The sequence below is a fragment of the Heloderma suspectum genome, chromosome 4, assembly GCF_057233095.1.
Source record: "Heloderma suspectum isolate Gila_16-S chromosome 4, 16-S_ref, whole genome shotgun sequence".
In the NCBI taxonomy this organism is placed as follows: domain Eukaryota; kingdom Metazoa; phylum Chordata; class Lepidosauria; order Squamata; family Helodermatidae; genus Heloderma; species Heloderma suspectum.
This window is the reverse complement of record NC_139461.1, coordinates 300935079-300949431: the sequence shown is the minus strand read 5'-3', so window position 1 is coordinate 300949431 and position 14353 is coordinate 300935079. Positions and strand designations below refer to the sequence as shown.

Below are 14353 nucleotides of genomic sequence, written 5' to 3'. Positions count from 1 at the left end.
CCCAGCCTCCCCCAACAGGCTTTCAGAAGCTAGCAAGGTAGCCATACTAGCAGGTAGTTCCCCCTAATGCTAATTGCATCTTTTGAATTGGTGGGTGGAAGAGAATTAATTACTCTGAATAAAAAGGAGCAAGCCCAAGACTGAGACAGTTGGCACCCATATTCCCAGCCATCAAGGCACCCCAAAGGAAGGACCAGCTGATTGGATGACCTTGTCTGTTTCTCAAAGATATAACATCACATTATTGCTGTATGAGCAGAATAAGGGCTTCTTATGCCTCTGTCCCCATGAAATTTAGCAATGGCAAGGAAATGAAATTCAATACCAATATAAACATTTTAAGAGAATACAGATTAAGTGAGGGGGGGGGGAGAGGGGAATACATCAAAGGTGAATGTAATTGCTTCCGACTAAGAGAGACAGTTTTGTACCCCTATTACACTTTGGGATGCATAGTGCAAAAAGGAGGGGGGAAGTAAAGAAAACCCTGCAAGCTCATTGCTTTAGTCAGAGGAACAAGTATTTTGTAGCCAAAGGTATCCAATTCTGATTTAATAGCTTAAAGGCTTATCGAGATTTCAAACAAGAAGAGGCTGCAATTTAATCTATCATCCTAATGAGCAGGGCTAGTTTAACATTTGGTAACTCTTTTCAGTATCGATTTGTTTTAGAATAAGGTGTGGGAAGTTTGATTTGCTATGGAAGTGTCAAGAGGATCACAGCTCATTTCAAACTGTATGTGAGGCGTGAGCCCACAGTAGCTTGTCTAGTGAATCCCTGATGTAGTGCTGGGGGGATCCTTTCTTACCAAGAATACTTAATGAAAGTATGTGTGTGGGGGTGCTATCTTGCCATGAAAGCTTAAAGAAAACACTCATTCCTACCTGAACTTTAAAGGTATGAAGCTCCCTGCCCAAAAGCACAAAGATGTGGCCTGGTGGAAGGTCATAGAAACATAGAGTTGGAAGAGACCTTGGAGATCATCTAGTATAGCCTTTCCCAACCTGGCACCTTCCAGGTGTGTTGGTCTACAACTCCCATATTTCCCAGGCAATATGGTCAATGGCTGTGCTGGATGGAAATTATGGGAGTTGTAGTCCAACATAACTAGAGGGCATGAGGTCCAACCCCTTCTCACAGCAGGTTCTGCACTACAGGGTGCAGCTGCAGCATCCCTAGCAGATGACCATCTGGCCTCTGTTTAAATACCTCCAGTGACAGAAGATCAACCACCTCCCAAGGCAATCTGTTCCACTACTGATCAGCTTTCACCGATACATTTAAAAGAACTGAGTTTTTGCAGGATCAGGGCTTGCTGGGTACTACTATTTACATCCATAGTCTGCTCTGATCCAGTGAATAAGTTGCTGAGGCTTTGTCAAGGTAGTTAGCAGATGGTCGGAGAGTTCAATCAGGTTCTGAGTTTTAAAACTAATCTGAATTAATGGGTAACAGGGACATGCAAGGGCCCAATATCCAATACATTCTGTCCAGGAAGATGTGTTGGCAAACGACAAGGTACTAGGCAAGGAGGTTATGTAAGAAGCTGAATGAAGTAATCACATGGACTGTACCACTTCAGACTCCATGTGAGGGAAACTACTTTTGAATGCTGGCCAATATTTTTAAAATATCTTCTCTACGGGTTGGATACAGATTTAGTCATGCTTAAAGTATTTCAGTGGACCTACTCTAAGTATGACTAAAGATGTCCCATGGTGCCCTGGTCCTGGCTTGCTGATGAAGCATCTGAACAGTAATCTATTGCTAGAGGAATCCTCTTGTGAGTTGACCCACGCCTCTTTGTTGCTGATATCAGTAGCTGGGAGGTAGCTTAAACCCAACTTCGCACCTTCTAGATGTGTTGGACTGCAACAGAGTAAGGTTCAGATGCTTCTTAAGGCAAAACAGGACTAGTGTGTCACCTCTACTGGATCCAGGTGCTTCTTCCTCCCCATCTGGATTTGGGCCTGAAAGATCAAAGTAAAGTGTGGGTGCAAGGAGGGTAAGTTGTAAGCAAACACAATTTGTGACATTGAACAAAATCATTACTGATCACAGGGCATGTCTGTTAAGGAATCAGCCTTAGCTTCCAATTTCCTGGCTTTGTGGAGCTTGAGCCAATGTGAGATAGCCTTAGCAGTGGTCTTAAACTGGCAGTTTTTTTGATAGCTGAATATTTTGTAGTCAGGGGACTGTAGGAGAGAATAAAAATTTCTTGTCTGAAGCACCCCTAAGATGGTGGCAGCATAAATTTAGTCTTTCTCTGAGAATTGGAGTTCAAGGACACCTACAGAGATGACTACTGATATCTACACCCTGCCCTTCCTTCTTAGGCCTGGTTCACAAAAGCTGAATGAAGTGTCAGAGTGTTAACATCATAGAATAGATTGTGCCATTTCATACTGCAGAGGAGGTATCGTGTTTCTGAACCAGCTCCTACATGAACAAACTCCCCCAGAGAAGAAAACTAGCACAACAGAGAGCAGGATGGCCTATAAGAAATTTCTCTCTGATTTTTTCTTTTAACAATGGAAAGCATTCAAAAATGGTGGCAGCAAAAAGTCCCTATTCCTATTCCCAGCATCTCCCCCTTTCAGTTCTCCAGGGCTGCGAAATTAGGCAGGACTGGTCTGGACAGGCCAAAGGCCTGCTCTGTAGGTGTACATGGAGTATATGGTATCCTGCAGCTGCAGTCTGAACCGCGGTGGTCCATTCTCCCATTTCCTTCTGCCTCGTGTGTAGGCCAGTTGTCAACCGCACAGCATTACGCCAAAAGGGAAAAGGTGCAGTACAGGTTCTTGAAGGCATATGTCAAAACATTTTGTCCGTACCACACATTTTGCCACCTTATCCCAATTCTTCACTAGGCAGAAAGGCAAAATCCCAATTGCCATTCCTCTGGTTAAAAATGCTGTCCTCTGGATGTTTTTTTTTTTTTTTAAATGGCAACTATACCTCAGGCAGTAGAGAAGTTATGACAAATGTTTGCTGACATAATCCAAGAGTCATGTGATAGTTAACCCTTCCACCAGGTAAACAACAGCAGAAGACAAATCTATCTGGGGAAAACAACCTCATTAAGGATACCCTGAGATCTAGATTTTACAGCAGGTTTCCTACTGTTCATGAAATAACCTACATTTCTCTCTCTCCTCCCTCCCTTTTAAAATCGAATTCTTCCACATTACTTATCATTAAGCTGTTGACAGATGATGTTTGCAGTCAATTAACTGTCTTATTTTTTTATCATCACATTGATTTAATGGACTAATTAGTACATATAATCGATTTATCTCAATGCATGCGGTCATATTTTGAAATAATGAAGTTAACAGTTTTTCTTGACTGAACATGACTGTTTAAAAAAAAACGACTTAAACAGCTGATCTGAATAGAGAGGTGGCTATAGGGTACTCAAACCCTTTCATAGAACAGAGCTTTAATGAAAATACAATTTAAATATCTGCATTTTTTAAAGTATGATTATAAACAGAGACTAGAGTAGTGTTGCAGGTACAAAATCTAGAACTGAATTGCTGACTTTAAAAAAAATTCTAAAAAAGAGATGGGGTTAATTGAATCGAAGACAGGTTTTCATATTTGTAATGCTGTTACATGTTATTTAGGGATGTATTCTTCTAATAATGTGGAATTAAATAAATTAAATATGAGAGATTAGGAATTAAAATAAAAAATTGAGTGAGAGGAATGGCAGAGGTTGAAGCTTTTTTCTGTGGGAAGAATTACAGCAGTAGAAATGAGTACTCTGAGAAAGATTAACTGTCTTTCTACTACATATTCCAACTGCAGCAACAGAAATTGCAGCATATATGAGGAGTGGCAGAATCTTGTAACTACATTTATATGGAAAGGAAGAAAGAGAACGACCAGTGTTAATACAATGCATAAAATTGAAGAAGAGGATTGGGAGGCAATAGTAGGTTCTTCTTTATCATTTATTTATTTATTTATTTATTTAAGTTAGTTAACATACTTGTTAGGCTGCCTTTAGGGGTAGCATCTTTACATACCAACTCTTCAGTTTGGGTTTCTGACTGATACTGTGAAAACAATGGGCAAAATCCAACAGGGTGCTTATGCCCCAGATGATTCTCTTACGCCCCGCCTATTCCATTGTGCAAGAAGCTCCCGCTCCTTGTGCATTGGTGTTTTAGCACTTCCGGGGCAACCTGAAACAAGGGGCATATTTCTGGAGGGAGGCAGGTTGGCAGAGCTTGCATTAGGGAGCTCCACCAACCTGCCTCCTTCTGGAAACTAGCATTTCCACTCGATTGGGGCTTTCCTTTAAGAAGTGCTAAATCTCCCTTGTATAAGTGGTGAGTCCCACTTGTGCATCAGAATTGGCAGGACACACCACTTGTGGAAGGGAATCAGTGGGGTGGGAGGGAATCAATGGGGCATAAGTGCCCCATTGGATTCTGCCCTCTGTTATCAACTAAGAAGAATTATTTGTCAAACTACTCTTAAGGGGGTTTTGTGCATATTATCTAGAGAAAGAACGAACATTATTTTAGGGACTAGTAGTGTCATTGAAAACTTACTGAAGCCTTGGGATAAGTATACCTTGCATTTACCTTGATGAATCTAAGGGGAACCTACATGAGAGTGAGCAAGAGGCTGAAGGTCAGTCAAACAGAGGCAATGAAACACAGGCCTACAACAAGAAGAAGAGAAGAGTGGGAGTAGTGGGAGACTCCTTGCTGCATGGGATCGAGACCCAAGTATGTCGCGAAGACCCGTGGACTCCCCAGGTATGTTGTCTCCCGGGAGGACGGATTAGAGACATGACTGAAAGGTTGCCTGCACTCATAAAGCCCACTGACAGGTATCCCTTTCTTCTCATCCATGTGGGAACAAATGATACTGCCATGTGGAGCTATGAAGAAATCACGTCAGACTTTGATGCTTTGGGAAGGAAACTCAAGAACTTTGGGGCCCAGATAGTTTTCTCATCCATACTTCCAGTAGTTAGAAGAGGGATAGAAAGGGAAAGAAAAATACTCTGGGTGAGTGACTGGCTACGAAGGAGATGCCAATGAGAGAGATTTGGATTCTGGGACCACGGGCTATATTTCCTGGAAGATGGGCTGTTGGCAAGGGATGGGTTGCACCTCACAAAGGATGGGAAGAATGTGTTTGGCCACAGCATGAAGAACTTCATCAGGAGGGCTTTAAACTGAATCCTACGGAGAAGGGAGATGTAAAGTTGGGGGTAAAAATGGACGTAGGCTCATGCACTGCAACGGAGGGAACAGCTCTAATAGCACCCAATAATAGTCTTCAGACACATGTAGGAAGGAAGCCAGACTATGAAGCACATGGTCTTCGATGTCTATATACTAATGCCCAGAGTATGGGAAACAAACAGAACAAACTTGAGCTCTTAATACAAGAGGGAAATTATGACTTGATAGCTATAACTGAGACTTGGTGGGATGACTCTCATGACTGGAATACAGCAATTGAAGGATATAACTTGTTCAAAAAGAACAGGAGGAACAGAAAGGGAGGTGGGGTTGCACTGTATGTGAAAAATACATATATCTGCACAGAAATATAGGAGGAGGAGCTTGGTAGCCCCATCGAGAGCATCTGGATCAAAATAAATGGAGCAAAGAAAGAATAAAAGGAACCTGATGGTCAGAGTCTACTACTGGCCACCCAATCAAGGAGAAGATGAGGATGAAAGTTTTGAAAAGCAAATAGCCAATGTTTTAAGGAAGATGATGTAGTAGTAATGGGGGACTTCAATTTCCCCGATATTTGTTGGGAGACAAATTCTGCAAAACATGGCCCCTCCAGGAAATTCCTGACTTGTGTGGCAGATAACTTCCTCCTACAGAAAGTAGAGGAAGAAACTAGAGGATCAGCTATCCTTGACTTGATCCCAACCAACAGAGATGACTTAGTGGATAAAGTAGCAGTTACAGGAACTCTGGGGGAAAGCGACCATGTTGCACTTGAGTTCTTGGTTCTAAGGGAAGCAAAAGCTGACTGTAGTCAAATGCATACCCTGGATTTTAGGAAAGCTGATTTTAATAAACTCAGAACAATGATCAGTGAGGTCCCATGGCAAGCGACGCTAACAAGAAAAGGAGACCAAGATGGGTGGGAGCTTTTAAAAAAGGAAATTCTCAAGGCACAATCACAAACAATTCCAACAAGAAGAAAAGGTGGAAGACAACAGAAGAAGCCAATGTGGCTTCACAAAAAGCTTAGAGATGGCCTGAAAACAAAAAAGGACACATATAGGAAGTGGAAAGAAGGCCAAGTAAAAAGGAAGAGTACAGGCAGGTAGCACAGAATTGCAGGGATGGCGTCAGGAAGGCCAAAGCTGGGAACGAGGTGAGGTTAGCAAGGGATGCTAAAAACAACAAAAAGGCTTTCTTCAGCTACGTGCATAGTAAAAGGCAGAGGAAAGAAATGGTGGTTCAGCTATTAAATAAGGATGGCAAAATGATAACAGATGACAAAGAAAAGGCAGAGGTGCTCAATTCCTACTTTGGCTCAGTCTTCTCCCAAAAGAGGGTCTATGACCCCCCTGGTAAAGGCGAGGTACAGGCTGAAAAGGCAGGACTGCAGTTTGAGATTGATAGGCATATGTCCAAGAAACACCTAATTACTTTGAATGAGTTCAAATCTCCAGGGCCAGATGAACTGCATCCTAGAGGAATAAAGGAACTGGCAGAAGAACTCTCAGAACTGCTGTCTATTCTCTTTGAGAAATCATGGAGGATGGGGGAAGTGCCAGATGACTGGAGGAGGACTAATGTTGTCCCTATCTTCAAAAAGGGTAAAAAGGAGGAACCTGGGAACTACAGACCAGTCAGTCTGACATCAATCCCTGGGAAAATTCTGGAGCAGATGATAAAACAATCCATCTGGAAGCACCTTGAAAACAATGCAGTGATTACTCGAAGCCAACATGGATTTGTCAAGAACAAATCCTGCCAGATGAATCTGATCTCATTTTTTGATCAAGTCACCTCCCTTGTGGACCATGGGAATGCTGTAGACATAATATACCTCGACTTCAGCAAAGCTTTTGACAAAGTGCCCCATGATATCCTGATGAGCAAACTAGCTCAAAGTGGGCTAGATGAGACAACGATCCGGTGGATCCACAGTTGGCTACAGAATCGGACTCAAAGAGTGCTTATTAATGGGACTGTCTCAAACTGGGGAGAGGTAATGAGAGGGGTACCACAGGGCTCAGTCCTGGGCCCAGTGCTCTTCAACATGTTTATTAATGACTTGGAGGAGGAGGTGCAGGGAATGCTGATCAGATTTGCAGATGACACCAAATTGGGCTGGATAGCTAATACTTTGGAAGACAGAAACAAAAATTCAAAGTGATCTGGATAGACTGGAGCGCTGGGCAGATAACAACAGAATGACATTTAATAGGGATAAATGCCAAGTTCTGCACCTAGGAAAAAGGAACCAAATGCACAGTTACAAGGTGGAAGATACGTGGCTCAACAACACTACAAGCAAGAGGGATCTTGGAATTCTTGTCGATCACAAGCTGAATATGAGCCAACAATGTGATGTGGCTGCAAAAAAGGCAAATGCTGTTTTGGGCTGCATTAATAGAAGCATCGCTTCCAAATCCCGGGAAGTACTAGTTCCCTTCTACTCAGCACTGCTCAGGCCTCATCTGGAGTACTGTGTCCAGTTATGTGCACCACACTTTAAGAAGGATGCAGACAAACTGGAGAGGGTTCAGAGGAAGGCAACAAAGATGATCAGGGGACTGGAAACAAAGCCCTATGAAGAGAGACTGAAAGAACTGGGCATGTTTAGCCTTGAGAAGAGCAGACTGAGGGGAGATATGATAGTGCTCTTCAAGTACTTGAAAGGTTGTCACAGAGAGGAAGGCCAGGATCTCTTCTCGATCATCTTAGAGTGCAGGACACGGAATAATGGGCTCAAGTTACAGGAAGCCAGATTCCAGCTGAACATCAGGAAAAACTTCCTGACTGTGAGAGCAATACGACAATGGAACCAATTACCTGGGGAGGTAGTGGGCTCTCCCATACTGGAGGCGTTCAAGACGAGGCTGGACAGCCATCTGTTAGGGCTGCTCTGACTTGGATTCCTGCATTGAGCAGGGGGTTGGACTTGATGGCCTTCTGGCCCCTTCGAACCCTACTATTCTATGATTGTATGATTCTTATGTTCTAATCCATCACATTTGGAATCTGCTGCATTTAAAGTTGGGGCAAGTGTAATATTAAGAAATGTCAGGATTAGAGGATGGAAATAGAAGATCTTATGCATAACTGCAAAGCAAAATGAGAGAAATTAGACCTCCTTTAAAAAATATGTACACATATGGTTGTTTCTGTTTTTTTTAAATCATTGCTTGGGAAAACGAGAAAACAGTATTAGGGGACTTAATGGGTAGAACTGCTTCCATCAGTGGAACCAGGAAGGGGTCAGTTCCCTGTCCCCCTTGAAGCTCCCCACGTGTCTTCAAATTGAAGGTTGGGGCAAATTTCTGAGGTAGATGAGGGGTTGCAGGAGGAGGAGCGGGTCTGTCGTGCAAGCAGATTTCTGCTCACATGACACTGGATTCTGCTCACTGAATCAGATTGAAATGAAATTAGGAAGCAAGGGAAATGTATCAGTTTTTAATACATCTAGATAAAAAAAGCTTTAAAATATATCTTTAAATGGGAAAACAGATTAGAAACTTGCGTGTCTACTGAGCTACGGAAATATACCTGGAAACAAATTAATTATTATACAACATTTAAAGAGAATTATTTCAAAATGTGGACACAATGCTATTTGATACCATTTACATTTGCAAAAATATAGGATAAGGTTTCAGATAATTGTAGGTAGTGTAATCAAGAATGGAGTGACTTTTTTGTTTTTGGCAGAATTGCTCAGTGGCCAAGAATTCTGGAGTTTTCATGAAAACAGCTATTCAAAGAATTTTAAATATTAATCTTTCAGTTGATCACTGAGCATTTCTATTAACTTTTTCAAAGGATGTGGTTCCAAAACAGAAAGGAACACTCTTCTTCCATATGATATTGGCAGCAGGATTAACATATGCAAAATTTTGGAAAAGGGGAGAGGGTCCTTGACTAAGAGAGTGCTACATGAATCTCTGGGATTTGATGAAACTGAATAAATTTACATTGTATATAGATCTGAATCAAGGAAAAGCAACTATAAATAGCTTTGGAAAAAGAACTGGAGCCTTTCAGAGTCTTTTGGAATTCAATACAGAGCATTATAACAAATACTTTTATAAGTATTATCTTTATAACTAATATGCACATGCTTTTAACATAGTTTGAATAAAGCCTGTTTTCCAGGTAGTATTGATATTTAAATGAATTTAGAAAGCTTGATCACATATAAATTTTTTGATAATTTGATAACTCTTTGATAACATTTTTCCCCAACTTCTTTTATACTTTGTGAGAATAGCTGTAGTGGGAACAGGTACAGTGATTCAAACATAGTGATGTAAATTTGCTTTGGGCAGCATTCTGCACATAGATAGTTGGAACAGAAATGTGCAAATGTACATGGCACAAATATTATTTTTATGCTAGTTGATATAGACAAAGTTTTGTGCGATATTACAAGGGACATGTGCAATTTATGGTATACTTATTGGGCACAATCCAATGCTGCCCCTGTGTGCGCAGCCAGCCTGCCAATTTTGTTCCATAAATGGTTCAAACCAGTTGTGGAAAGGTGGCTTAGTGCTTCTGGGGCAACTCGAAATGAGCAGAAATGCTTGTTTGTGGAAGGGGGCAAGTTGATGGAACTTGCATAAGGGAGCTCCACTGCACCTAGGAAAAAGAAACCAAATGCACAGTTACAAGATGGGGGATACGTGGCTCAGCCACACTACGAGTGAGAAGGATCTTGGAATTGTTATCGATCACAAGCTGAATATGAGCCAACAATGTGATGTGGCTGCAAAAAAGGCAAATGCTATTTTGGGCTGCATTAATAGAAGCATAGCTTCCAAATCCCAGGAAGTACTAGTTCCCCTCTACTCAGCACTGGTTAGGCCTCATCTGGAGTACTGTGTCCAGTTCTGGGCACCACACTTTAAGAAGGATGCAGACAAACTGGAGAGGGTTCAGACAAGGGCAACAAAGACGATCAGGGGACTGGAAACAAAGCCCTATGAAGAGAGACTGAAAGAACTGGGCATGTTTAGCCTGGAGAAGAGAAGACTGAGGGGAGATAGGATAGCGCTCTTCAAGTACTTGAAAGGTTGTCACAGAGAGGAAGGCCAGGATCTCTTCTTGATCATCCCAGAGTGCAGCACACAGAATAATGGGCTCAAGTTACAGGAAGCCAGATTCCGTCTGAACATCAGGAAAAACTTCCTGACTTTTAGAGCAATACGACAATGGAACCAATTACCTGGGGAGGTGGTGGGCTCTCCCACACTGGAGGCGTTCAAGACGAGGCTGGACAGCCATTTGTCAGGGATGCTCTGACTTGGATTCCTGCACTGAGCAGGGGGTTGGACTCGATGTCCTTGTGGGCCCCTTCCAACCCTACTATTCTATGATTCTATGACTCTATGACCTTACCCCTCCCAGAAATGAGCATTTCCACTTGTTTTGGGGCTTGCCCCCGGTAGCACTAAACTATAGTTCCGCAAGTGGGAAGGGCCACTTGCGGAATGGAATTGGTAGGTCTGACCGCACACGGATCAGAATTAGCAGCCAGTTCCACTAGTGGATGGGCAGCATTGGATTCTGCCCTTTACTTCCAATTTTAATTTGATAAATTTGGTTTTGTGCAATATGGGAATATGCAATGTTGTATGGCACAAATATTCTTTTTGATGTTGTTTTATTGACAACTTTTTTGTTATATTAGAATGGTGTGATCAACTTGCACTTGTTGCATGTGAATGGTGTGATCAACTTGCACTTGTTGCATGTGTTGGGCATGTTGATCTCAGGCAAGAAAACAAACATGGCGCAGTTCACCACCACTGGAGAGTCTTTTCCTTCCATTGTCTCTATTCTCTTTATGTTTCTAGCTTTCTGATTGTACTGGAATAGCCTGGGCTTTGTCCTCTATTCACTGGAGGTTAAAAACACAGTCCCACTGGTATGGAAGTATGTGTTACAAGAAAAAGAAATTTTTAAAAAATGAGAAAAAGAGGGGAACCCCCCCCCAAACATTAGGGGCCTCCCCTGCTGAACTCCCCTGGCCAATTCCTGTTTGCTCTCCCTGTTCGGTCACTCTGATTGCTCCCACGCTGGAGGCATTCAAGATGAAGTTGGATAGCAATCTGTCAGGGATGCTTTGAGATTCCTGCATTGAGCAGGGAGTTGGACTCGATGGTCTTATAGGTCCCTTCCAACCCTACTATTGTATGATTCTGGCATATTATCATTTTTGATGTTAATCCTGAATCATTTTGTTTTGTGCAATATTGCTGGGTTGTAATTGTAATATTCTGTATGAAAGTTATTAAAGTTTTAACAATTTGTTACAAGCTTAGGGCCCATGTGGGTTATTGGTTAGGTTTGCAACATGTGGAAGGGCATCAGAGCCAGCTCCCTCCCAAAGATGACAAATGGTGCTATTCCTTGAAGCAGAACAGAGATGCTCAGAATCACTGATTTTCAATAGGTGGGTTATGATCCCACAGTGGTAAGTCTTGCCTGACTTAAGGTAGGTTAGATCAGTTCTTCAGTTGGTGGCTGAGACTCAAAAGTGGTTCTTGCCCTAGCCTAAGACGGGTCATGGGTAATATAGGTAATACCACTTACTTTCTCTTTTTCTTCTTCATCATTTTGAAGAGAAGAGAAAGAATGGGATAAGTGGAGACAAAGGGACAAAGAGAGAAAGTGAGAAATGCTAATCTAGATACCTATAGTAACAAATTAAAAACAGGTCCTATGCTTCTGAACATCTGAACAAACATCATCTGAATATGGAGGTTCCATTTAGCAACCATGACTAATAGCCATTGATAGACGTATCCACAAATCTGTCAACCCTGAGTCTTCATTTGAACTTCTACCACGAACTGGTCCAGTACTGACCAAGGGTGTATTTCAGAGATGAACATGCCCTGTGATCTGGAAATCCACACTTCATCCTGTTCTTCAGTTAATGCTCTAAACTGTAATAAGCAGTCATTCCTAAAATCCAAAGAAGTGCAAAGAACATGCCATCGAACAACACTTCATTTCTAAAGATTTGCAGCTGTTCTATCAACAATTCTTACTGTACCTGGTTTAGATCCTTCATCAACAGATCCATTATAGACTTGGTTTATGAACTCTGGCCTGTTGTCATTCATGTCAATTACATAGATGTAGAGGTCAATTGGGTTCTCCACTTTGTTTCCATTCATATCTACTGCATGTGCTCTAAGCTGTAAAAATAAATAAAATGAAATTAGGGGGAACCCCATGTCAGTAATGGAATTCAGCATTTATAAAGTCAACATGTCATCTTCAGTCATTTAAGGTGCAATCCGATACATGTTTAGACAGAAAAAAAGCCCTACAACTCACAGCATTCCCCACCCAGCCATGGTGGCTGGGGAATGCTGGGGGTTGTAGGACTTTTCCTGTCTAAACATGGATAGGATTGCACCCCTAAACTGTTTGCCAACATTAGGATTGATAAATGTCAGAATTCTACAGGGCTTTCTATAGAGAAGCTAGCTAGCCAATTTTGGTATGCATAAGTATGTAAAGCTTTACATCTGCCACAATTTTAGTGGCCTTTTTTAATTTCTTTGAAAATTGTGAGCTACCTGGTGCAGGAATCATCTCCTTCTCTACCATATGAAACTAGCTGCCCCATACATATGCAAAAAAGAAAAAGGAAATATTCTAAGCAAATTCCATAATAGTAATGGGACAATCCAACCCCATTTTCCCCATTTTTAGTGCATAAAATTTTACATTATGCATGGGGCTGGAGATCAACTTTGATGAATATTTTTTCTTGGAGAACATTCTGAAGTTCTCAAAAACTGGGGACATGCAGTTTCATACTTTGCAATCCCATTGGAATCACGGGATTCTTCATGCTCCTGATTTCTATGTAACTTGGCAACATTACCAATTGATTACTCATTCTCTCTGGCCAGTGCATCAACAAATGTCCATACCCAGGGAAGCTGAAAAGTCTTGCAGAGACAGATGTTTTTACTGTAGCCAAACCCCGAAACAATAAAGGCAAAAGCAATCAATCAAGAAGAATGGAAAACTTCCGGAACGTTCTTCTCTGCCAAGCCATTATCAATATAAATATTGAGAACACATCACCTTTTCAGAGCCACCATCTGTTTTGCATCCTAAAGAACCTATCTTCAGTTTTCTCAGACGATTACTCATTGTTCTGTCTACGTGTAGGTAGTTTTTAAAAATCCTTTCCCAATTTCTTCCTTGCCATTTTTGTTGTTATTCACACTGATACTAACTAATATTGAACACAGCATGTTATTTCAACTGAGAACTCTACAGATCAATTGCAAATAAATAATGGGATGAGAAAATAATATATCATAGTCTGCATCTGAGGGGGCCTTCTTGCATCACCTTTATGATGCACAGCCCTTTGCCATTCTATGAAGGTAAAATCAGAAACACTGGACTATGTGGGAAGACCCCACAACATGATTCCTGGCCACATCAGTATTGATTTTCCTGGAAACTGGACAAAACACTTAATTTTTGTGAACCACCCAGAGAGCTTCGGCTATTGGGCAGTATAGAAATAAATAAATAAATAAATAACATGGCATTGTGGGAAGGAGCCATGGCATGGGCTCCCCCAAAGTGGCCTAGATCTTCTAATGCTACCTTCAGTGTTCAGGAAGGAGCAGCCTTGCAGTACAGAGTTGGGCAAACTTCAGGCTTGCACGATCTACTTTGACTTTGACTATAACCTCAAGAGCTACCAACTGGAGCCTGGTGCAACAGACATACCCTGAGAATTAAAGAATTCTGAGCCCAGGAATTTGTTTTGAATACCAGAAGAACTGAATGGAGCTCACAGTCCTTCTACACAAAAATCCATGTCTGGTTTCTTTAAGGCTTCCCCCCCCCCATTTCTGCAGTATAATTTAGGCTGAAAGGTGTTTGTTCAACCACCCAGAGATCTACCAGTAGATTTGGATCTACCTTCTCCCATGTAGTACAATTAATAAAAGAGCCTTAAGACCCAAGCACTGTAGCTGCTACATCTATTTACTGTACAATCGAAGAATACACTTGCAATGTCCCCTTCAGCTATCTTTTTTTCCTAAGCTATAAAGGCCAACTGATTTATGCTATGGCCTTAAGCAGAATGACTTGGAAGA

The 14353-nt window shown here is 41.7% G+C and overlaps 1 protein-coding gene across 1 annotated transcript in view; it reads right to left on the bottom strand.

The window, feature by feature from the left end:
* CDH4 (cadherin 4) overlaps nt 1-14353 on the bottom strand; it is a 1230390-nt gene that overhangs the window by 214459 nt on the left and 1001578 nt on the right. The window contains exon 6 of the mRNA XM_084854314.1: nt 12268-12412. Within this exon, the coding sequence (XP_084710440.1) occupies nt 12268-12412 (145 nt within the window). The remainder of the gene's footprint in view (nt 1-12267; nt 12413-14353) is intronic.